The 23807-nt window shown below is 44.8% G+C and overlaps 1 protein-coding gene across 1 annotated transcript in view; it reads left to right on the top strand.

Annotated features, from left to right (window-relative positions):
• Positions 1–23807, top strand: part of AKT1 (AKT serine/threonine kinase 1) — a 135197-nt gene that overhangs the window by 103967 nt on the left and 7423 nt on the right. The window contains exons 11-12 of the mRNA XM_036750850.1: positions 3605–3819; positions 14654–14741. Coding sequence (XP_036606745.1) covers positions 3605–3819; positions 14654–14741 — 303 coding nt within the window. The remainder of the gene's footprint in view (positions 1–3604; positions 3820–14653; positions 14742–23807) is intronic.

The following is a 23807-nucleotide window of genomic DNA, read 5'->3' as shown; positions in this document are numbered from 1 at the left end:
GGCACATGCTAGATGCAGGAAAATTAAAAATAAAAGACACAATCCTTGCCCTCATGGAGTTTACAATCTCCTTAGGGAGATAAGACTTCAATAACTATAGAATTGTAGAATGAGAAGGTTCTCAGAGGTCAGCCAGTCCAACCCCTACTCAAGCAAGAATCCCTTCTCCCAGAGCTCCCAGAAGTCATCTTCTGGTCTCTGTTTGAGGTCCTTCACTGAGGCAGAGCCCACCCACTGAGTGACAAGGCAGGCCATCCCGCTTTGGGATGACTCTGATGGTTAGGAAGGTTTTCCTTCACGTGGTGATTAAATCTGCCTCTCCGTGACTTTCTTTGACTATTGCTTGTTCTGCCCTCCGGGGCCAAGCAGGGCCATTCTACTCCTTTTTCTCTGTGACATATCTTCAAATATTTGGAGAGAGCTATCATGTCCCCTCTCAGTCTTTTCTCCATGCAATGTGGTACAACCAAGTCATGTATTCTATAGCCTGGAAATAAATATGTAAATTAGAAGGTGATAAATCCTGAAGTTGAAAGTAATTTGAGAAATTTGAAAAAGGAGAGATCAACCCTAGTTGAGGGAACCAAAATGTTTGGTGGAGTTTGTGGCACTTGAGACGGGTCTTAAAAGAAGGATCTCAGCAGGTGGAGGGAGGGAGGGACAGATGAAATATAGGGGATGGTGTGAGCAAAAATATAGAATCAGGAAAAGGGCATTGTTGTGAAAGCCAAGGGAAGAGAGAGGATTCCTTGGAAGAATCCTGTAGGAAAAGGTATTGGAGGAGTGGGCTGGCTTGGGGTCTGTTTGTGTGTGTGTGTGCGCGTGTGCGCGCACGCGCATGTCCCAAAATGTTGGTGTATGTCACTGTGTAAGTACATGGCTGGTCATATGTTGGCATAAGGAGGTAGGTGTGTCAGGATACAAGGCATGTGTCATTGTGTGTGAATGAAGAGGGGTGGTTGTGCCTGCTTTGAAAGGGAGTAGGGTAAAGGTAGAACATAGGTGCCACATGGGTGGTAGAACCATGGAATATAATTGTGCGTGTGATTATATGACTGTGAGCATGAGCGAGTGGATCGCGTGTACCTGGGGAGATGGCATGGTTGTCCTTGTCACTTTAAAGGTCTGGGGCAGATCAGGAGAGGCTGTGATTCAAAGAGTTAGAGACACTGCTGTGACCTCCCGTTAGGCCGACTCAGGCTCTAGGAATCTAGGAATCCCAGTGGGAAAGGCTGGGCAGCTGTGTTGGGCTCTGTTCTCTGGGCAGCTGTAGTGACAGCTGTCCTATTAGGGTGAATTACCCAGAGAGTCTGTAAATAGACCTGAGGCAGGGAGTGGGAGGGAAAAGGCAGAGGGGCCTGTAACCTGATCCCCAGCCCCAACCTTCCGAGAAGCATCGTGGCTCCTGTCCTCCCCAAGTGCTCAATGATAGGCTAGGGAGAGCTATACCAGGGGCCTCATGGGCCACACCATCCTATCTCCTTTATAGGATTTAGAACTGGAAGAAACACTAGAAGCTCACTTTTCTTTTCATGGCACCTTCATTTCTGAATTGAATATATCCTTCTCTCTCCAACCCCTATAAAAGAAAAGAATGGAAAGCAGTTGAGTGACATCAGGCAGCACGTTAGCCATGTCTGATGGTATATGCAGTATTCCACACCCATAATCCCCCACCTCTGCAAAGAAGGAAAAAAAGTGCTTCTCTTTTCCAAGGCCAAACTTGGTCACTATACTTACATAATAATCGATTCCATTTTTATTCTTTCCCTTTTTTTTTAATCATTCTAACTCCTTCATTTTTATAACTGGAAAAATAGACCTAGAAAAGGAAAAAGACTTGTCCAAGGTCACATGATTAGTGCTTGGCAGAAATGAGATTAGATTCCAGATCTGCTTCATTGTGTACTCCAGCCCTCTGAAGCCAGAGTTAACCCAGGAAGGGATAGTGAAGAAAGGTGGTGAGCTTCTTGGCAAGGTGCTTTAGTGGGAACGTCCACTGGACTAAGAGTCTAGAAATTCTGTTGCTCATAGGTTGTGTGATCTTGGGCTAGCCTTTCCCCAAACCCTTTCTACCTCCATTCCCTTATTTTTATGATAAGAGGGTTACACTAGAATTGGGGGTGGGGAGCCTGTGGCCACATGTGGTCTGCTAGGTCCTCAAGTGCAGCCTTTTGCTGAGGACCTAGCAGGTCGCATGTAGCCTCGAGGCCGCAGGTTCCCCACCCCTGGACTAGATGATAGATTCTAAGTTCTCTTCCAGCTCTGATAGTCTCTTTTCTGTTCTATGTCACTAAAACTGTTCAGACAGGAGCTAGATAACCCCTTGCCAGGAGACTGTATGAGGGATTCCTATATGTGAGAGATTGAGTTGTCCTGTTAGGGTGAATTACCCAGAGGGGCTGTAAATAGACCTGAGGCAGGGGGTGGGAGGGAAAAGGCAGAAGGACTCGTAACCTGATCCTCGGCTCCAACCTTCTGAGACTTCTGTAAGGTGATGAGCTCCCCATTTCTAGAGGTATTTAAGCAGAAGCTGGATGACTCTTAGTCAGAGGCTGTAGAAGGGATTCTTGACTCAATGGGAGGTTGGATCAGAGGTTTCTTTCTAATGATTCTGAGTCCAAAACATTGGACATTAATTTTTTCTGTGTAAATATTACCCTTCATATTAAAAGGATACAGTTGAAGAATTCTCATTTATGCCTTGTGCCCACCTAGTGCCTTTCTACATATGGTACTTCACAAAGCCGTTTCTCAGTAACAGTCGTAGTAATGAAGCCTAGCTTAGCAAACACCTTACTCACTATAGTCTTACAAGGTAAGCAGTAAAAACATTGTCTCACCACTTTATTGATGATGAAACCCAGTTTGATGCTTAGGCCATCGTCCAGGCTCACCCAGCTCATAAAGGTCAGTGCCAGGACTCGAACCTCTACATCGCCATGCCTAGCATTCTTTCCACTCCACGGTACTCTGTACACTGTTCCTCTGTTATCGCCATTAAGCCTCACAATGGCTGTACAAGGCTTCCCAAGGGCAGTCCAGTCCACCCTCCACCATGGCGCATCACCCTCAAGGACTGCCTGGGAGAATGTAAACTCCTGGAAAGCAAGGACTGGTTTTTCATTTTGGCCTTCTTATCTACAGTGCTTTGGACAGAGCAGGTAACTAGTGAATGCGTTCTGGTAGATTGATGTTGAAAGGATGGGGGTTATAGAGGAGACTCAGACCCCACACAGGAAGAGACTGTGTAGGGGTGTCAGAATCCAGGTCTGCTTCATTCTGTACTCCCTGTAACCCAGAGAGTTAACCTGGGAAGGGCTAATGAAGAAAGGTGGTGAGCTCCTTGGCTTGGCAAGGTGCTTTAGTGGGAAAGACCACTGGACTAAGAGTCTAGAAATTCTGTTGCTCATAGGTTGTGTGATCTTGGGCTAGCCTTTCCCCAAACCCTCTCCACCTCCATTCCTTTATTTTTATGATAAGATGGTTGGACTAGGATCAGGGGTGGGAAAGACCACTGGACTGAGTACAGAAGTTGGGGTTCAGGTCCTAACTCTGGAATCTCTCGGTATCTAACACTTGCTCTTGACTCCCTGCCCCACAGGTGTTAGAGGACAATGACTACGGACGAGCAGTGGACTGGTGGGGCCTGGGAGTGGTGATGTACGAGATGATGTGTGGCCGGCTGCCCTTCTACAACCAGGACCATGAGAAGCTGTTTGAGCTGATCCTCATGGAGGAGATCCGATTTCCCCGAACACTCTCTCCAGACGCCAAGTCTCTTCTGTCAGGGTTGCTGAAAAAGGACCCCAAGCAGAGGTAAGCCGGGGCTGCAGGGCCCTGGAGCCCAGCGGGGCTGGGTATGCAGTGGGTATATGGGGGCTAGTTCCAGTCCTTCCACCGATGACTGCATGAGGGTAAAGAAGGGGAACCTTGCTTCTGAGTATCAATCATCCCCTCTATTAAATGTCTCATGTAGGCTAGCCATTGTGTGCTAAGTACCGGGAATGCATGGACAGAAGGGAAATAATCGAGTGGGAACTTGATTATCATGTGTCGGAGGGATTAGATCTGGTCTCTCTGGCCTAGGGGTAGCTAAGTGGCACAGTGAATAGAGTGCCGGGCCTGAAGTCTGGAAGACTCTTCTTCCTGAGTTCAAATGTGACCTCAGACACTTACTAGCTGTGTGACCCTGAGCAAGTCACTTAACCCTTTTGGCCTCAGTTTCCTCATCTGTAAAATGAGCTAGAGAAGGAAACGGCAAACCACTCCAGCATCTTTGCCAAGAAAACCCCAAAAGGGGCCACAAAGAGTTGAACATGACTGAAAAATGACTGAATAATGAACAAATAGTTGCTTCTAAGTTGAAATCCTTTAAGTTATAGGGAGGTAGGAATTGGTCCTGTGATTTCATTGGTACAGGGAACTCCCAGGAAGGGGACACCCCATTGGTAGAGGGGGTGACTTACAGCCACATAGAGTTGCCTAGAGCAGTGGTGTCAAACTCAGATAGAAACAAGGGTCACTAAATCATATATGAGTCCTTCATCTTGACTCAGAAAACCATACATTAGCATTATCTATGTTCTATTGTATTTTTATTCATTTTGTTAAATATTTCCTAATTGCATTTTAATGTGGTAGCAACTCTGGCCTAGAGCACTGAGAAATTAAGTGACTAGCATAGGGTCACAGCGCTTTTATGTGATATAAATCACTTTGTTTTGTGTTTTTTTTTATAGAGGGGGGAAGGCAAGGCAATTGGGGTTAAGTGACTTGCCCAAGGTCACACAGCTAGTAAGTGTCTGAGGCCGGGTTTGAACTTAGGTCCTCCTGACTCCAGGGCCGGTGCTCAACTCACTGTGCTGCATAGCTGCCCCAGTATGATATTACTCAAACTTGAACCCAGGCATTCCTTGGCTTTGAGGCTAGTTCTCTATGCGTTACTTAGCTGTCTCTCAAAAGGAAAAACTTACTAAAAATTCGAGCTGTCAGAAGTAGGATGCACTGCCTCAGTAAGTAGTGAAACACAAGGTAACATCATCCAAGCCAAGATTAGATGGCTTCCTCTCAGGGTGATCATTGAAGGAGCTGGACCAGAGAAGTGCGTAGTCCTTCCTCAGCTTGAGATTCTATGATATGTACTCAGTGAGGGATGCCCCAGGCGGCATGCAGTGGGAGACATTGTAGGATACTTAGCAGTCAGTGGCAGAAGTCTGCCCTGGCAAGTTCTTCTGTCTCGGGGGCTTCTTAGGCAGGGCCCTGGTCTCTGTTGGATGCATTTTCTCCGTTATCGGCAGCTCTGGTCAGTAGTAATAGCAGTCGTTTGCATTTCCGTTGTACTTTCTGGTTTAGAAGATGCTTTCCTCATGATGGCCCTTGGAGGGTAGGAAGTGAAATATAATTATATTTGCTCCAGGTGAGTATGACAGCTTGGCCAAGGTCTTCAATACTTGTGAGCGTTGAGCAGTGAGCGTTGGAGCTGGGATTTGAACTCCTGTCTCCTGATTCCAAGTCTGGATCTCTCCTATACCATGTTCTAAGGATCTGGAAGGCAAGATCAAACTTGGCACTGTGGTTTTTGAGCTCCCGTGCATTCCCAGAAATCAATCCTTTGTGAACTTTAGAAGGGCAGAGTCTCTAGGATTGGCCTTGTTTTGCCCAAGGTCACACAGGAAGGCCCTATCTCAAGGGAGGTAGCAAGGATCTCCCTTTTACCCCGGAAGCACTCTGAGCATGTCTTCTAAGGAGTCCTCTCCTACTGTCCAAGCTGGGTCTGCCCCTACAAGGTACCCAGCCAGTGCCCTGAGAAACAGCCCTGGCCCAGCTGGTAGTCCTCCCTACCCTGGGGGAGTGCTTGCTCTATAATTGCATCTATAATTAGTAATAAAAATAAATCCTGCTTTGATTCTTCATGCATGGAGGAAGGAGCCGCTGGGTTCTCAAAGGTTGTTCCAGGAGAGTAGAAAGTCAAATCACCTAAGCTAGAAAGGTTTTAAGTACGGGCCTTGTGTCTCTTGACCAAGGACCCAGATAAGGCAGGTTGGGAAGGCTCGTCATCAGCAGGTTAACCCAGGGTCCTGAGGGTTTTTGGCCACAGCCACCCTAGAAGGTAGCCTGCTAACCTTACATAGTGAGCTTGTGAGCCGTTGGTGGAGAGGGTGCCAACACCAAAGTAATCGGCTCTTTGAAGTAAAGAAGAAATAATATAATGAAGGATGAATAGGGTGTGGGCAGGAAGAGAGCCCGGGGGATTTGGGGAGAAGAGGCTAAGCAGACAGGGACTCTGGGCCATCTTGCACCCAGATTACATACTTTCTAAATGGGAGTAGGAAGTATTTATAGCAGGCCAAAACATGAAGCTCCCATGTTAGATTATGAACCTTCCTTGTATTGATTTTGTTTGCAGAATTCCAATTTACATATACCGCCTCGGGGACACGGCTGGTTATTAGGTGAGGCTAACCTGATGGTGGACCATGGACTTTTTAAACCTGTGGCCAGAATCTCAGAGCTGGAAAAGAGCCCTTGGGGCTGCTAGCTCATTGAGTATGGTGAAAAGGGCATTGGATTTGAAGTTAGGTGCCCAGGGATTGAATCCCAGCTCTGCCATTTGCCCCCTCTGTGACCTGGGGCAAATCACTTAATTTGGGAGGGCCTTGATTTATTGTCGTCTCATTTCCATCGTATCTGACTCTTCGTGACCCCATTTGGGGTTTTCTTGGCAAAGAATACTGGAGAGGTTTGCCATTTCCTTCTCCAGCTCATTTTACAGATGAGGAAACTGAGGCAAACAGGGTTAAGTGACTTGCCCAGGGTCACACAACTAGTAGTTGTCTGGGGTCAGATTTGAACTCAGGAAGATGAGTCTTCTGACTCCAGGTCCAGCACTCTGTGCACTATGGCGCTACCTAGCCGCCTGTTTTTCCAGATGAAGAAATTGAGGCAGATAGAGATTCAGTGGTTTGCTTAGGGTCACACAGCCAATAAGTGAATAAGGTCAGATTTGAACTCAGATCTTCCTGAATCCTGGTCCAGCGCTCTATCCATCCAAATGCTAGCAGGTGGCTGTCCCTTGAACCATCTAGTTATCTGCTCACATAAGGAAGTAGTAACAAAGCTCAGATCAGAGCCTAGGAATCCTGTGTCTCAGCCCAGGGTTCTCTCTACCATTTCCCCCTGAAATTAATGTTCACCTGGCTGTTTTGCCTAATTAAGCCACTTCAGCCCTTGGGATTGAGACCCAGCAACGGTCGTTGTGTGAGAAGACAGGAGCCTGGGGTAGTTTCTGCTTTCTCTTGGTTAACCAGATAGAAGTTGAGATGGAAGTTTCTGTCTGCCTGTGCCAGCGACCTCTGGGCCAACTTCTCCTTGGTCCAGAGTCTGGCGTCCTTGGTCGGAACTGCCCCTCCCCGCGCCACCACTTATGTCCCGAGAGCTTGCTGGGAAACTGCTGTGTGGGGCCCAAGGTGGCGGCTGTGTTCTGCTGGTGTAGGAGTTCCTGGCCTAGCAGCTGCTGTGTGGAGCATCCTCCAGAGGAGACGAGCCAGCTGCCTCCCCTGGCCTGCTTTGCTGGGTTGCCACAGAGAAGAGCCACGGGAACAGTTTGCATCCAGAGTGACAGTCCCCCTTCTAATATGATTCATGGCCCTTACCATCCCCTGATCAGAGTCACGTGTTCCCCACCCCTCGCCTAGAAGGAGGACCCGTCTTTTCTCTGCTGTTTCTTCACCTAGAAAAAGAGAGTGAGAGAATTCCATTGGCACTCCTGGAAGAATTAAGACCCCTTTAGAAGAGTGGACCAAAGCAAACAAGATTGAGTCTAGTGGGATATGTGGGATCTGTGACCTCGGTGGTCTGGGAGCCCCACCCACAGGTCCAGATTATAGCCTATCCTGGCTCTCTCAAGTGCTGTGAGGCTGGTCCATGTTTGACCCATTAGCAGATCTACATGATATGAAGAATTGAATTTAAGAATAAATATAAAATTCTTCAGTCCAGTTAATTTTCTTAATTTATGTACAAGATGGGCAAGGACATGGCTGAATAATAATAAATATGTGGAAGGAAAACATCTTATTCATTGTGACTCCCCAGCAGTGTAATTTGGAGCCAGAGAAACTAAGGCCATTTCCAGATGGAGTGAGGTGAAAGTCCCGTTGTCTCCTACCCTGGCCAGACCCACCTAAAACTCTGTGTCTGGTCCTGGGCACCATATTGAAGGAGGCACATTGACAAGCTATTTGGAAGCCTGAGAACTGTGTTTAATGGGGCTCAGTTGAAAGACTAGGGACAGGGCGGCAGCCTCCCTGGAGTCAGGAGGACCTGAGTTCAAATCCGGCCTCAGACACTTGACATTTACTAGCTGTGTGACCTTGGGCAAGTCACTTAACCCCAATTGCCCTGCCTTCCCCCTCCAAAAAAAAAGAACTAGGGACAAATTTCTTGAGGGCAGCGATTGTTTCACGTTTGTCATCTCTGTCTTCGAGTGACTGAAGGGCTGTTGTGTAGAAGAGAGCTTATGGTTCTCCAGACGATGTGACCGTTTATGGAGGCAGGGGAGACGTCGTCCCTTCTGCACGCGTTAGATCAGGCAGCCTCTGAGGTTCCTTTCAGCCCTGAGATGCTGTGGTCCTTTGGCCTTGGCTTTGGTGAGCGGGCGGGGTGGGGGGCAGGGAGTGTATTCTAGCTCACTCTCTTCTCCTGGTAATTTCCAGCATCTGCAGGTCCCAAATGGTGATAACTCCTCCCAGTGGCACAGAACTTAATACTGTCTTTGTGAAATAGGGAAGGTGGAGATTGGCCCAATTTACAGATGAGGAAGTGAGGCTCGAAGCTCAAAAGTGTTTTTATGTGTAGGGCCTCCTTGCTGGTGAGCTTTGGAACCTGCCCACACACCCAGGCATTTGCAGCTCCATGTTTAGTGTGTATACCATACCACATTGTGTCTCTGAACAGAATGGAGGGCATATTACGGGGGATCTGGGAGCGGGGGAATGAGTTGTCTGTGCCTCAGCTCTGCTGAGCACAGATACAACCCTAAGAACCTGATGATCAGGAATAAAATTATTTTCTTTGGTGGGACAGTCCATCTGTTCATCATGGTTCTGTCCTTTCTGCAAAGGGATAGTTGCCGTCCTGCAGGTTCTTATCTGTCCCCTCACTCCAACCCACTGCACCTCAAAGCCCAAAGAGGAGGCTAAGTGAGTCGCTGACTACCTACTAAAACTGTCTAAGGTGTAAGCCCACCTCTTCAAAACTTTGATTTCAGTATATGATGCACTAATAGGTATCACATTTCTTGCCTCCTCAATAGATGGGGAAGGAGGGAGAGAATTTGGAAAAAAATCAGGAAAGAAATTTTTAAAAAAATTTATTAATTAATTTTTAGTTTTCAACATTCACTTCCATAAGCTTTTGAGTTTTAAATTTTCTCCTCGTCCCTTCCCTCCCCCCTCCACAAGACAGCATGCAATCTGATATAGGTTCTGCATATACATTCATATTAGACATATTTTCACACTAGTCATGCTGTAAAGAAGAATTAGGACCAATGGGAGGAACCATGAGAAAGAAGAAACAAACAACGACCAAAAAGAGAGAGCAAATAGTATGCCTCCGTTTAAATTGATTTATTTTTTAGTTTACAACACTTTGTTCCACAAGTTTTTGAGTTCTAAATTGTCTCCCCCTCCCTCTTTTCCCCCTCCCCTCAAGATGGCATGTAATCCGATATAGGCTCTACAGATACCTTCACATTAAACATATTTTCATAATAGCCAAGTTGTAAAGAGGAATTAGAACTGATGGAATGAATCACGAGACAGAAGAAAAAAAAGAGAGAAAGCAGATAGTTTGTTTCAATTTGCATTCAGACTCCAAAGTGCTTTCTCTGGTGTAGATAGCCTTTTCCATCATGAGTCTTTTGGCGTTGTCTTAGAACCTTGCATTGCTGAGAAGAGCCAAGTCTATCAAAGTCAGTCATTGCACACTGTGGCTGTTACTGTGTACAATGTTCTCCTGGTTCTGCTCACTTCACTCAGCATCTGTTCGTACAAGTCTTTCCAGGTTTTTCTAAAGTCCACCTGCTCATCAATAAATTTGAAAAAAATATGATACAGGGGAAAAGCACTGGATTTGGAGTCTGAAACTTCAGGTTCAGATCCTGACTGCTACTTATAACCTGTGTGACTCTGGGCAAGTCACTGTTACCACTCTGGTCCTCACATTCATTCCCCATTAGAAAAATTCAAAAGTTGGACTGGATGACCTCGAAGGCCCCTTCCAGCTCTAACTCGATGAACCTTGCGGCTCTCCCCACGTAACTGGAAGGGATTCAGCTCTTCCTTCACAACACGGTCATCATCTCCTCCAGCGCACGCTTGATTCCACTGACACATCTCAGAATCCGTCCACACCTGCCCAAAACTGTGCCACTCGTCTCCGTGTCTTCCCGTCAAATGAGATGGCACAGGTAGAGCAATTTGCGTTCCTAACGAGGGTTAATTATTACAAATACCCGAGCACTAGCCGCGGAATTCTGATGGTGACAGTTGTCATTGACAAAGCGCTTCCTGTGTGCCGGGCACCGTGCTAAGTGCTTCATTATTATTATCTCATTTGGGCCTCACGATGCCCCTGTGAGGTAGGCGCTTTTATTATCACCCGCATTTTTTACAGATGAGGAAACTGAGGTAAATAGAAGTTAAGTGACTTCTCCAGGGTCACATGAATGTCTGATTTCAGCTCAGGTCTTCCTGACTCCAGGCTCAGAGCTCTTTCCACTGCACCGCCCAGCTACCCCAACTTACTTTATTCCAGATAATGCACTAAGCTTGATAATTATTGTCTATTTCCCCCTAACATTTACGTAACGCCTACTGTGTGCCAGGCATTTTCCACTTCTTATCTCCTTTGCTCAGCCTGACAATCCCTCGAGGTAGGGGCTCTTTATGTCTCCATTGTACAGATGAAGAAATTGAGGCGCTTTTGCACCGGGTCACACAGATAGTGTCTGAGGCCAGATTTGAGCTCGGGTCTCTCTGACCCCAAGCCCGGCGCCCTGTCCGCTGTACCACCCAGCTGCCCTAACTTTACATTTGTTGACTCCACCGAGTCCTACTTCTAGGCCTTACCGTGACACAGAAGTGACCCTGGGCTGTTGAAGGCCTTGTCAGCGAAGCACAAGTTCTGACAAGCTGGAAAGGCTGCAAGAGATCGTGGCTGCCCTCCTGAGGATCAGCGTCAGAGACTGGGGAGAGGCTCATCACCAGCAGGCTGACCACTAGGAGAGAAATCATTTTTGTTAGGACATCCCATAAAACAAAGAGAAATACACAACCCACAAGCATGTTTGAAGCCGGAGATACAAAAATGGAGAGCCTTCCTCAGACACCTCCCATCCTCCTGGCCTAGGTCCTACTTATTTCCTTGACTGTTGACCTTCCCAGCCCTTAGGGCAGAATTGATCAAAGGAAGATTTTTACCTGAGGACTCTGGGACAGTAGGATAGTGAGAGGGGAAGAATTAGCCAGAAAATGAAAAATGGGCTTGTCGGAAACTTACATTTGACCTTTGTCACACCAAACCCGAGTCCAAAGGGTTTCCTTTGAGGATTAAATTGTCTCATTAGGCCATTATCTTCTACCAATTTGTCAACCTACTTATATGTTTGAATGTCACATCTTGTACTCCCATGTAATTATTTTCCGACTATATGAAAAATAAATTGCCTCCTCTCTATCAAAAATGAATATCATTATTCTTCTAGTGATTCTAGTTTTCAAAGGAAGAAATTGAAGTTATTAACAGCTGTGTGAAAAAATTCTCCAAATCACTAATAGTTAAAGAAATATAAATTAAAGCAACTCTGAGCTTCTACCTCAAACCCATCAGACTGGCAAAGCTGATGGAAAAAAAATGACAAATGTTAGAGGGACCTTGAGAAAACAGACATACCTACTGCATTGTTGGTGGAGCTGTGAATTGGTTCAGCTATTCTGAAAAGCAATTGGGAACCACGCTCCAAAAGTTATTAAAATGTATACACCCTTTGACCCTTTTAACCAGTACTAGGGCCTATACTCCAAAGAGATAAAAGAGAGGAGGAGAGGATCAACATGCACAAAAATATTAACAGAAGTTTTTTTTCTGGTGGCAAAGAATTGAAAACTAAGCAGGTACCCATTAGTTGGGGAATGACTGAACATATTATATGAGTAGAGTGGAATACTATTGTACTGTAAAAAAGGACAAAAGGAACGATTTCAGGTGGAAAAAAAGAACCTGAGAAGATTTACATGATCTGATGCAGACTAAAGTGAACAGAACTGGGAGGACACTTTATCATACTGTAAAGTGGAACGAGATAAGCAACAGCATTGTCAACACCCAACAACTTTGAAAGACTTGAGAATTGATCAGTGCAATGAACCAAACACAATTCCAGAGGGCTGACGTTAAAACATGCTGAGAGAGGTTAGAGTCAAGACGCAGGATAAGTCATGCATTTTTAGACATGACCAATGTGGAAATCTTTAACTTGACTATGACGGGGAATTGTGATTCATCACTATACTAGCTTCAAGGAAAAAAAACATAATAGAGAATGCAGAGAAGCACAGGAAGATTTATATGAACTGATGCAAAATTAAGTAGCACGGAAAAAAATATGCAATGACTGTAACAGTGTAAAAAGAAAGAAAAAAAAAGGAAAGAATGCAAAGCTTGACTCTAGGAGTTGAAAAAATGTACCCTTTTCCTTTACCGCTTGTCTGGGAGTCTGTAGATATGGAAATGACGTGCGGTTCTCTGATACAGTTCATAGAATCAGGTAAGCTTGAACTCTAGGAAAGATGGCCTTAGAGACCATCTGTCCAACCCTCTCATTTTACCAATGAGAAAACTGAGGCAAAGGTTGAAAATAAGGTCAAGTAACTTGCCCACAGTCACATAGGTAGAAAGTGGCAGAGCCGGGGTTCAAACTCAGTTTCTGTGACTCCCACTTCGGCATCGTAGTATGGTTGATTGCTCTGTTGGCTAGAGCAAAGCCCCAGGTTGGAAGATTTACAGAAAACAGGTACTTGCAGGCATGAGATTTATGACTCTGCAGCACAGCAAGCCCACACAAATAAAACCACACATACGTACTAATATAGCAATATGAACTGACAGAGGCTCGGCCGTGCAAGGCCAGGGTTACTGGCAATGTGAGGGAGACGTGTACTGTGGCGAGATCTCACTGAAAATACACCTTCAGAGTGTGGTCTGAGCAGAAAAGTTTTATACCTTAAAAATAGGCTTGATTGAGAACAAAGAATGCCAGGTAGGGGATGGGGAATTCTTAATTGTGGTTGGGAAATTACCCAGGTTGCTTTTTGATATCAGACTTGGCTGGGGGAGTTTCCTAATTTGGACCAGAAATTGGGTGAGGGTCTGAACGTGTTAGCAGGCATCCCAGAAACGGGCGTCACGGCAGTCTGCTGAAGCTTAGAAGCTCTGATCATTTCCACATTTGATGTAAGGTCGGAGTGAGTCAGGACAGTGGAGTGGTACAGGCTCTCTGTTAGTGTTTACAGATTGATGGCCATCTGGACCACTTCGCCTAAGTGATTCCGTATTGGAGTCCTTTCATTTGTACTGCAACATGAAAAATGTATTTCACAAATTAAAATGATTAGATTGCTGTGTCAGTCTTGTTGACTTGCTTTTGGGGGGATTTCTTTTGGAATATTTCTTCCGTGCAACATGACTAATGCAAAAATGTGTTTGATAGGAATGTAGATGTAGAGCCCATGTTGGATTGCATGCTGTCTTGGGGAGGGAGGGGGAGAAAATTTAAAACTTATGGAAGTGAATGTTGAAAACTAAAAATAAATTAGTTAAAAAAGAAAAGAAATTTGTTACATGGATGGTTAGTTGGGTAGGAGAGGGGAAGGCACATATATGCACACACATATTTATGCGTATGTACACAAACATACATATATATATATATATATATATATATATATATATATATATATATATATATATATATATATATATACACGCACACACATGCATGTGTGCAAGTGTGTGTGTGGGGGGCAGCTCGGTGGCACAGTGTAGAGTGCTGAGTCTGGAGTCAGGAAGACCTGAGGTCAAATCCAGCCTCAGATATTTACTATCTGTGTGACCCTGGGGGGCAAGTCACTTAGCCCTGTTTGCCTCAGTTTCCTCATCTGTAAAATGAGCTGGAGAAGGAAATGGCACACCACCCCAGGATCTTTGCCACCAAGAGGAGGGCACAACTTAACAACAACAATATGGAAATAGAGATTTTCAGATACGTGTTTGACATAAAACCAAAAGTTAGCAATACAATTAAGTGATTTTTTTTTTTAAAGAGCCCTAGGCTTAGAGGTGAGAAGGCCTTGCTTTCAGGCTTGGCTCTGCTGCTTTTTGCCTGTGTGATCTTGGTGGTCCCTTTTCCCCTGAGGTCCCCAGTGTCCTCACCTGTGGCCTCTAAGGTTCCTTCCCGCTGTGACAGCCTGTGGTTCTGCCTCCAGAATGCTTCAGGAGAGACGCTGCTGGGGATTCATCATTGTGGTCCATTTGAAAGTAACTTTGTCTTTTCTTCTCTCCCCCTCCCCCCCCCTCTCTGTTTCTGCAGGTTAGGTGGGGGACCAGACGATGCAAAAGAGATTATGCAGCACAAGTTTTTTGCTGGCATCGTGTGGCAAGATGTCTATGAAAAAAAGGTGGGTTCCCAGGAGGCAAGGAAGGTGGGGCTGCACAGTGAGGCCCGGGTCACTCTGGGCTTCTCTACCCAGAGGATCCCCAGCAGGCATTGGAGCCGTTTCAATGTACAATGGGACTTCACGGAAGTACTGAGTTTTCCATCCCTAGAAATACTTAAGTCGAGGCTGAATAACCACTTGTGGTGGCTGTCGTGGGTGTGGGTGTGGTGGGGATTCCTGCTCATGTGGAAGGTGAAAGAGTAGGCCTCAGAGGTCTCTTCTCAGGTTGTGCTATTCGGTGACCCTGATAATAATGATCCTAAATAATATGAACTGCCATTTACATAGTGCTTTACCATTTATAAGATGCTTTACAGAGTTCTCTTATCCCCACAATAGCCCTGAGGAGTAGGTGCTGTTATTATCCCTGTTTTATTAACATATGAGGAAACTGAGGCAGACGCAGGTTAAGTCTTGCTCAGTAAGTGTCTGAAGAGAGATCTGAACTAAGGCTTTCTTGGCTCCAGGTGCAGACTCTGGCCACCGTCTGTGACTCCACTCTTGCTAAATTGAGATTAGGCTGTGGGAGCTGCCTGCCTTTGGCGTCGTATTTCCCCATTGGAAAGCAGAAGGAGGGGCTTCAAGGCTTGGCGGGGCTGTTGGCAGGGCCTGAGGCACCCGTCCCTGGCCTCTGCCCTGGCTTGGGTGCCCGCCAACAGCTCGGCCAAGAGGCCCTTGATACTTTCCCCTTTACTTCTGTTTCATCATACAAACCAGGAGGCTCCGGAGGTCATAGAAAGCCGGGGGCGAGGGAAGCTTTTTATCCTGGCATTTCCTCCTGAGCATCAGACCCTGCTTGTATTCAACAACAAACCCCACCCCTCTCTGCCTCTCTGTCTGTCTGTCTCTGTCTCTATCGTCAGCAAAAGTTCATAGGCTCATTGGATTTAGAGGTAGAGGGGAGAGAAGGTCCTTAGAAGTTATCTGGTTCCTGGAGTGGGGAACATGTGGCCCTCTAGGTCCTCAAATGTGGCCCTTGGACCGAACCCATTTTTGAATTCAGTCCAAGGGCCGCACTTGAGGACCTAGAGGGCCACGTGTGGCCTCAGCACCTGCAGGTTCACCATCCCTGGAAACTCTTGTTTTATGACTGAGAAATCCGAAGTGCAGATATCCTTAGCCTTGGAATCAGCAGAGACTTGGATTCAAATCCTGCCTCCTGACACTGTATCACAAGCCTCAATTTCTTCCTCTGCAAAATGAGAGTAATATTTGTAGTACATCCTTTACAGAGCTTCTGTGAGTAGATGAGAGTGTGCCTGTTAAGTGCTTTATAAATTGTAAAGGGTTCCAAATGTTAACTGTCACTCATAAGGCCAGTAATGGCTCTTATTTCCATAATAGGCTGCCTCTTTTCTGGGCCCAGAGAAGAAAATAAACAAACAAATATATATATATATGTAAAATAAATTTTATGTATCAGTTTTTTCCCATTTATTTAAAAATTTTAGGCCCATATTTATTTTTTGAGGTTTGTCTTTTTCACATTCGTTTATTTATGGCTTTTAAAAAAATTGGAGTTCCAAATTCTCTCCTTCTCTCTTACCCCTCCCCCACCCATTGAGAAGGCAGGCTATGGGGGTAACATATTCTGGCCCTTAGTGATCCTGCCTTTCCGGTTTAGGAATCAAAGAATTTGAGGGTTGCAAGGGATGACCTGTACATAAAGGAAACCCCTCTCCCCCACTGTGACATAGCCAGCAAGTGGTCATCCGTCCCGCCCCCCCCAAGACTGCGACGTGTACATCCCTTGTAGCTCCCTAAGGCAAAGACCCAGCTGGGCACATGTGGGTGCTAGGTGCTTGATTTGCTGACACATCGCTGTAGCGCCTGGCACGGGGCATGTGTCGTTGGCTTTATTTGTTCTTCAGCTCTAGAGCACCAGCTCCTGCGTCATGCGTACTGCCGTGGGACCCTGGGCAAGCAGCTGCCCTTCTGCTGGGACAGAGGTCCTTACTCAGAAATGCTTCACCTGTCCTCAATTCCTGGTAACAAGCTTCTTTAGTTTCCTGTGTCTTCTGTTGACGAGGCGCAACCTTCCCCCACTGCTGTCCCCCAGGCACTAGCAGGGAGACATGCTGGCTATTCCCTCCTCCAGAATTGGCTCAGGCCCTTTCTTTGTTCCCCTCCAGCCCATGTGGTCCCCGAGCCCACCTGCATCCTAGAGGGAAGGCGACTCATCAGCCTCCATCCTCTTCCTAGCTCCTCCTGGCTTCCTCACTGAACCCTGGATGGGGATCCTGGGGATGGCAAGGGGGGCACCTTGCAGCCCTCTCCTTCTACCACTACCAGCCCAGCCAGTGGAGTTTTTTAATTCACCTAGGTTCTCCTAGCTTGAGTGTGGATACCTAGTCATTCCCTTAGCTGCTCAAAACAAAAGTGGAGTTTTTCTCTTTCTTTAAACGTTCTTTTTTTCTTTATTAAATTCTGAACTTAAACACTGAAAAAGAGAGCATTTTACAACACACAGCTCAACAGAAAAAAGGAGTGTATGTGAAACCACGAATCTCCATTTCACAGTTTGCTTTTTAAAAGGAAGAAAGTATACAATTAATTTTATACGTGACTGTTTCAGAGCTATCCTATTTTTGTCTTGTTTCCTTCTGTTCCCTTTTGTGCATTTTAAAAAATGTTACAATACCCTTCTTTTTCTTTTTCTTTTTTTGCATTACTGTTGTTATATCCTCCACCATTAACTTCAAGAAAGAAAAAGAAGCGGGGGGAGGGGGGAACTTATAAAAAAAATAGCATAGCCAAGCAAAACAAATCCACAGAGTGGCCATGTCTAATGATGTACGTCTCTGTACCTCGTATCCATTATTTCATCATGGATCCTCTGGAGACATGGTTAGTCACTGCCTGGATAGTACACCATTAATAATAGCAGCTAACATTCATATGGGGCTTAATGTGTGCTGGACAGTGTGCTGAGGGCTCTATAATTGGTATATCTTTTGATCATCACAACTTTGGGAGGAGTGAGGCAAGCAGAAGTTAAGTGACTCGCCCAGGGTCACACAGCTAATAAGCATCTGAGGCTGGTTTCGAACTCAGGTTTTCCTGACTCCAGGTCCAGTGCTTTAACCACTGTACTATCTAGCTGCCTTTGATCAAGGTTCTTAATTCTCTCCATTGTTTTTCTTTATGATATGTTTTTTTAATGTAAATTAATTTATAGTTTTCAATATTTAATTCCCTAAGTTTTAAATTTTCTCCACCTCCCTGCTCTCCATCTGTCCCCAAGACGGTGTGCAATCTGATATAGGCTCTATCTATACATTCATATTTAACATTTTCACATTAGTCATGTAGTAGAGAAGAATTAGAACAAATGGGAAGAACCATGAGAAAGAAAAAAACAAAACAAGAAAGAGCAAATCGTCTGCTTCACTCTGCATTCAGATTCCAGAGTTCTTTCTCTGGATGTGGATGGCACTTTCCATTGTGAGCCTTTTGGAGTTGTCTTAGATCCTTGTGTTGCTGAGAAGAGCCAAGTCTATCAAAGTCAGTCGTCTCACAGTGTGGCTGTAACTGTGTACGATGTTCTCCTGGTTCTGCTCCTCTCACTCAGTATCAGATAGGATGTTCTTTTTTGGTTCTGCTTATTTTATTCTGTGTTAGTTACTTCTCGGGACCCTCTAAAATCATCTCTGGGCTTTTTTAAAATAATATTTTATCGTTTTTTCCCAATGACATGTAAAAACAATTTTTTTAACATTCATCTTTTAAAAATTCAAGTTCCAAATTCTCTTCCTCCTCCCCTTCCCTCCCCCTTCTTTGAGACAGTGAGCAATTTGATATCCGTGTGCAGTCATGCAAAACATATTTCCATATTAGTCATGTTGTGAAAGAAAACACAGACCGAAAACAAGAAACACCACAAAAAGAATCAAGAAAATGACAAACAGTCTGCTTCGATGTGCGTTCAGACTCCACTAGTTCTTTCTCCGGGGGTGGATAGCATTTTTCATCACGAGTCCTTTGGAATTGTCTTGGATCATGGCATTGCTGAGAAGAGCTGAGTCCTCTGCAGTTGATCACCAGACTCTTCGTTTCTTACAGCTTGGTAATATCCCATCACATTCCTATACATTTACCATTTGTTCAACCGTTTGCCAGTTGCCTAAGAGGCAGCCCGAGGTGTCCCTTCAGGTTCTTGTTCTTTTCTCTCCACTTCTTCCTCCTCCCAAATCCCTGCCTTCAGATTCAGGAAGTTTGTTTTGCTTAGGACTTTACCCTCCCCATTATTTTGCTCCCACTTAATACCCCCTTCCCTCATCCCCCCAGCTATTGCATTTGATGAATGTCTGCACCAAATTCTGTGCATGGCTCCGTGTTATTTTCTTAACCCTCCTTTGTCAGTTTCAGATAAGAGGCAGGGCTCGCCTGATGCCCAGTCCCCCCATCTTTTTTCTTCATGTTTATATATTCTTATGCACCTCAGTTAGGAGAACTGTCAAGCTCCACTCCCTTTCTACATTTTTCCGCTAGTATGTTTTTCCTTTTACCCGCCCTTCTCATTGCTCTTTTAAATCCACAGAACAGAACCAACCTTCCCCTCCCCTGCGCCAGCACTCCCCGCACACCTCCTCCTAGAACCTCGGTTTTTTTTATTTAGGTATTTCTTTTTTGCCTTTTGAAGACAAGGTTCTGAAGGAACACTTGTCTCTCTAGTCCCCTCATTAGAATGTAAGCACTCCCATTATCCTACAGCTCCTTACATTGTCTCAACTGAATTTGCCTCTCTAGGTTTCTCTGGACTCTTGGGTTTGTTTTTCAGAATTCCTGCTTAGCTCCAGTCAAGCATTTCATTAGGCATGCTTGCAGATCCTCCATTCCATTGAAGATCCGCTTTTCCCCCTGTAGGATTGTCCTCAGCTTTGCAGGTTAAGTTGTTCTTGGTTGTAAGCCTGTATCTTTCTTTACCTTTTGGAATACTGTGTGCCAAGATCTCTTCTGGTTTTTATTAGAAGCTGCCAGATCATGTGTGAGCCTCATTGCATAATCCCTTGGTACATGAACTGCTTCTTTCTGGATGCTTATCACACACATCATCTTAGATGAGGGGGCTTTGGATTTTGGCAATGATATTCCTGAGACTTTACCCTTTGGGGTTCCTTTCAGGAAATGATCAGTGAATTTTCTCTACTTTTGCTCTCTGGTTCTGATAGATTTGGGTAGTTTTATTTATGATTTCTTGAAATACAATGTCTAGGCTTTTTTTTTTTTTTTTGCGTCAGGAAAGGCAGGGCAATTGGAGTTAATTGACTTGCTCAAGGTCACACAGCTAGTAAGTGTGTCAAGTGTATGAGTCCAGATTTGAACTCAGGTCCTCCTGACTCCAGGGCCAGTGCTCTACTCACTGCACCACCTAGCTGCCCTGGCTTTATTTTTTTATTTTTAATCACAGTTTTGGAGCAGTCTGGTGAGTCTTAAATTCTTTTTTTTCTTGAATTCTTTTCCAGGTCAGTTGTTTTGAATATCAGACAATCTTATATTTTCTTCTATTTTGTTCTAATATTTATTGCTGTTTCATGAAATCTTTGGTCTATTCTGCTTTTCAGAAATTTCATTTCCTGGGTAAAGATGACTATTTTCTCTTCTGACCTACTTAGTCTCTTTCCAATTCTTTCCTCAAGAGCTCATTTCCTTTTTTAATGTCTTACTTCATTTCTTCTAGGTATTCATGTATTCCTTGTGGAAAATCTCATTTTTTTTTCCTTGGAGTCTCTGCTTGCAGTTCTTGGACTTAGATTTGCAGTCATTTTTTTTAAGTTTGAAAAAATTTTTATTATTTCTTTTTGACATTCTTTTTTTTTATTTTGAGTTCTAAATTCTTTCCCTCTCCCTTCTGCTCGTGATATCAATTATACATGTGAAATCATGCGAAACATATTTCTATATCATCCATGTGGCAAAAAAAGGAAAGAAAAATGGTGGAAGGGAGAAAATTCTACTTCAGTTTGCACTCAGGGCTCACCAGCTCTCTGGAGATGGATAGCATTTTTTTGTCATGAGTCCTTTGGAATTGTTTTGGATCATTGAATAGATCGGAGTAATGACTGAGTCACAGTTGGTCATCATTCCAATATTGCTTTTATGTGTACAATGATCTCCTGGTTCTTTTGCAGTGATTTTTTATGCCATTTGGTGTTTTCCATGACTTACTCATCTCTTCAGCTTTAGTTGCTGAATTGGAACTTTGTGCCAGGGACAAGGCCCTGTTAATCTTTTGAATAAGATGATCTGGTCTGTTTCTTGGGCCCCTTGGTTCTTGCACTGACCTCTACCTCCTCGGATTCAGCCCCGTCAGGATCTTTGAGGTTTGGAGCAATGGATCTTCAGGGTCCTCTCCAGCATTTCAGGGCAGGGTTAGGGCCCTCAGAGCCCCTGAGCTGGCCCAGTCTGAGGGCAGCAGGAGCTTTCTGACCATCCTGGTTGACTTTAAGGCAATCGCTGCCTCTGGACACAGAAGCTACAGGTTACATATGTTTTGTGTCTGGTCAAGCTGGGAGACCCTGACACTGACTCTGCTAGGGGTTGGGGATGGGCCCTGCCCTATTGTCCATGGGCTACTGGCTGCGTGTGTGTGTGTGTGTGTGTGTGTGTGCGCATGTGCGTGCGTGCATGCGTGTATGTGCAGTTCTGGAGTGGAAGATGTCACTCACTGTAGTTTCTCATTGTGTTTCTTGAACATTTTTTAATCTGGTGCTAACTCCAGGGCCTTGCTGGAGTAGGAATGTGGGAGCTGGGTGGTCTGATTCCCATTCAGGTGGCTATCTTGGCAGGAAAATGAACGTAGAGTTTATTATTATCAACTAGAGCAGGGGATCAGAAAACTATGGGACCCATGAGCTAAGAATAGTTTTTAAATTTTTAAATGAAGTTTTCTTGAAAATAAAGAAATTTTTGAATAAAGTTTTCTTGAAAAATATAAAAACCAATCTTGTCTCCATATAGTAGTAGGCAACTGGTTTGAATTTAGCCCTTGGGCTATAGTTTGCTGAGGCTAAAGTAAAGAGAATAAATTAAGGAGCACTTCTAGAATCCGAAAGTCTTACCCTTAGATAAGAGCAACTCATTGTGTAATAGTAATATAACCATAATACCTAATAGCTAACGTGTATATATATATGTAGCGCTTAAAGTATGTAAAGCACTGCACATAGACTGGCTTATTTACTGCATATTTTATTATGCTTATGCCATGTCATGTATTATATCATTATGTCACATATGACGTTATATTATGTCATGTCTTCTTATACATTACGTTCTTTTCTGTTCTGTTATATATTCTCTTATGTCATATGTTACATCATGTACATTACATATATTACATCATAACATGCCATGTTACATATATCATATAATGTCATAACATTACAGTATAATACAGTATAGTGATGAGTGCTAGCCTTTTGAGACCTGAATTCATTCCAATCCTGGCACTGACTTTTTTCTCTTTGTGTGACCGTCACCCATGGCATATTATTTAACCTGTCTCACCCTGTTTCCCCACCTGTGAAAAAAGGTGGGAGTGTATTGCTAACCAGGCAAAAAAAAAAAAGCATTTATTAAGCACTTGCTGTATACCAGGCACTGAGCTTGGGATACCAGGGCAGAAGTGAAACAATCTTTTTCTTCAAAGAACTTCCATTCTCTCGGGGGGAGACAGGGACGTATATAGGTATATACAAAGAAGATACAGGGTGATTATGAGGGCTCCCTTTTCTGGAGTATATTAAGGCTTATGAAGCACATTGATTACAACATCCCTATTAGGTGGGTTGTTCACAGATTATCCCCATTTTGCAAGTGATGAAGCCAAGTCTTAGAGAAGTGAAAGAACTTTTAGAACTGACCTTCATCTGGCTGGGGAGGCCAGCACAGCTCCTCCATAACCAGCTTCCTTCCCATCTAGTGAGTCTTTGGGCCTGACCTTGCCCCCACCTCTTCTGCCTTGCCCCAGTTCCTCCCTGTTTCAAAGCTGACACCCTCCTTGGTTCCTATCACTAGTTTTGGGTGAAGCTTCAAGGTGCTATCATTCGGATAATTACAGTGATTGGATGATTTCTGAAGTTTCTTCCATGCACAAAACAAATACCTAGTTTGGCCACTTCAACAGGTAAAGAAGCTGAGGCTCTGAAAAGTAAAGTGGCTTACCAAAGGCCCAGGAACAAGTTCTGGCAAAGCCGGGATTAGCGCCCGGGACTTTTGTCCCTCACTCCCCCTGGTCACCTCCCCAGAACACCTTGTCCAGTTAATAGTCAAATGAATGGATGTAGGCGGCTTTGGTACCGTTTATCTCTCTTTGCCCTTTACCCACCTGACTGAGTTGTCCTCTGGTCAGAGAGAAAGAGTTGTGCAAAACAGAGTGTCTGGGCCCAGCTGTACCTGTAGTTGGCCACTTATGATTGATAGATTGAAACAGGTGAGCAAGCAGTTATGAAGTGCCTACTGTGTGCGTACTAGGGACACAGAACAAAGGCAGCCTGACATCCTCTGCTCTCAAGGACCTGACTGTCTAATGGGAGAAGATACCACATAAAGGGGAGCTGGAAAGGTCGGCACGGGGCACACAGGGGATGTGGCACAAAAGCCCAGTTTCTGTTAGAGCCAAGGACTTGGAGGCAGGGGCCAAAGGAAGCAAGGACAGTGTCCAGAAAAGTCAATGAAGTAGGTCTTTGGCACTACCCTAGCCTCTCTGTCATCCTCCATGTATCAAGCACCCCAGGCTCTCCTGCAGCTTCTGGGAAGTCCTAAGGCCTAGATCTTTCCTTTTCAAACCCTCATTATTAAAAATCTATTTCATGTTCTATCCTCCTGAGGCACTGCACTTGGATACCAACAGTGTTCCTAGGTTAGTGAGTACTAAATCTGGGTTAGATGAGCTGGCTTTGGATGCTGGGTTGGCCACTTACTAGCTTCGTGAGCCTAGGCTCTGTGGTCACCAGTTTGCCTGTGACAACACTGAACCAAATGATCTCTAAGGGCCCTTCCAGCTTGAAATCTAAGATCTTTCTT

The sequence above is a fragment of the Trichosurus vulpecula genome, chromosome 3 (assembly GCF_011100635.1).
Source record: "Trichosurus vulpecula isolate mTriVul1 chromosome 3, mTriVul1.pri, whole genome shotgun sequence".
Lineage (NCBI taxonomy): Eukaryota > Metazoa > Chordata > Mammalia > Diprotodontia > Phalangeridae > Trichosurus > Trichosurus vulpecula.
The sequence above is the reverse complement of the archived record's forward strand: the minus strand, read 5'-3'. Positions and strand labels throughout refer to the sequence as shown.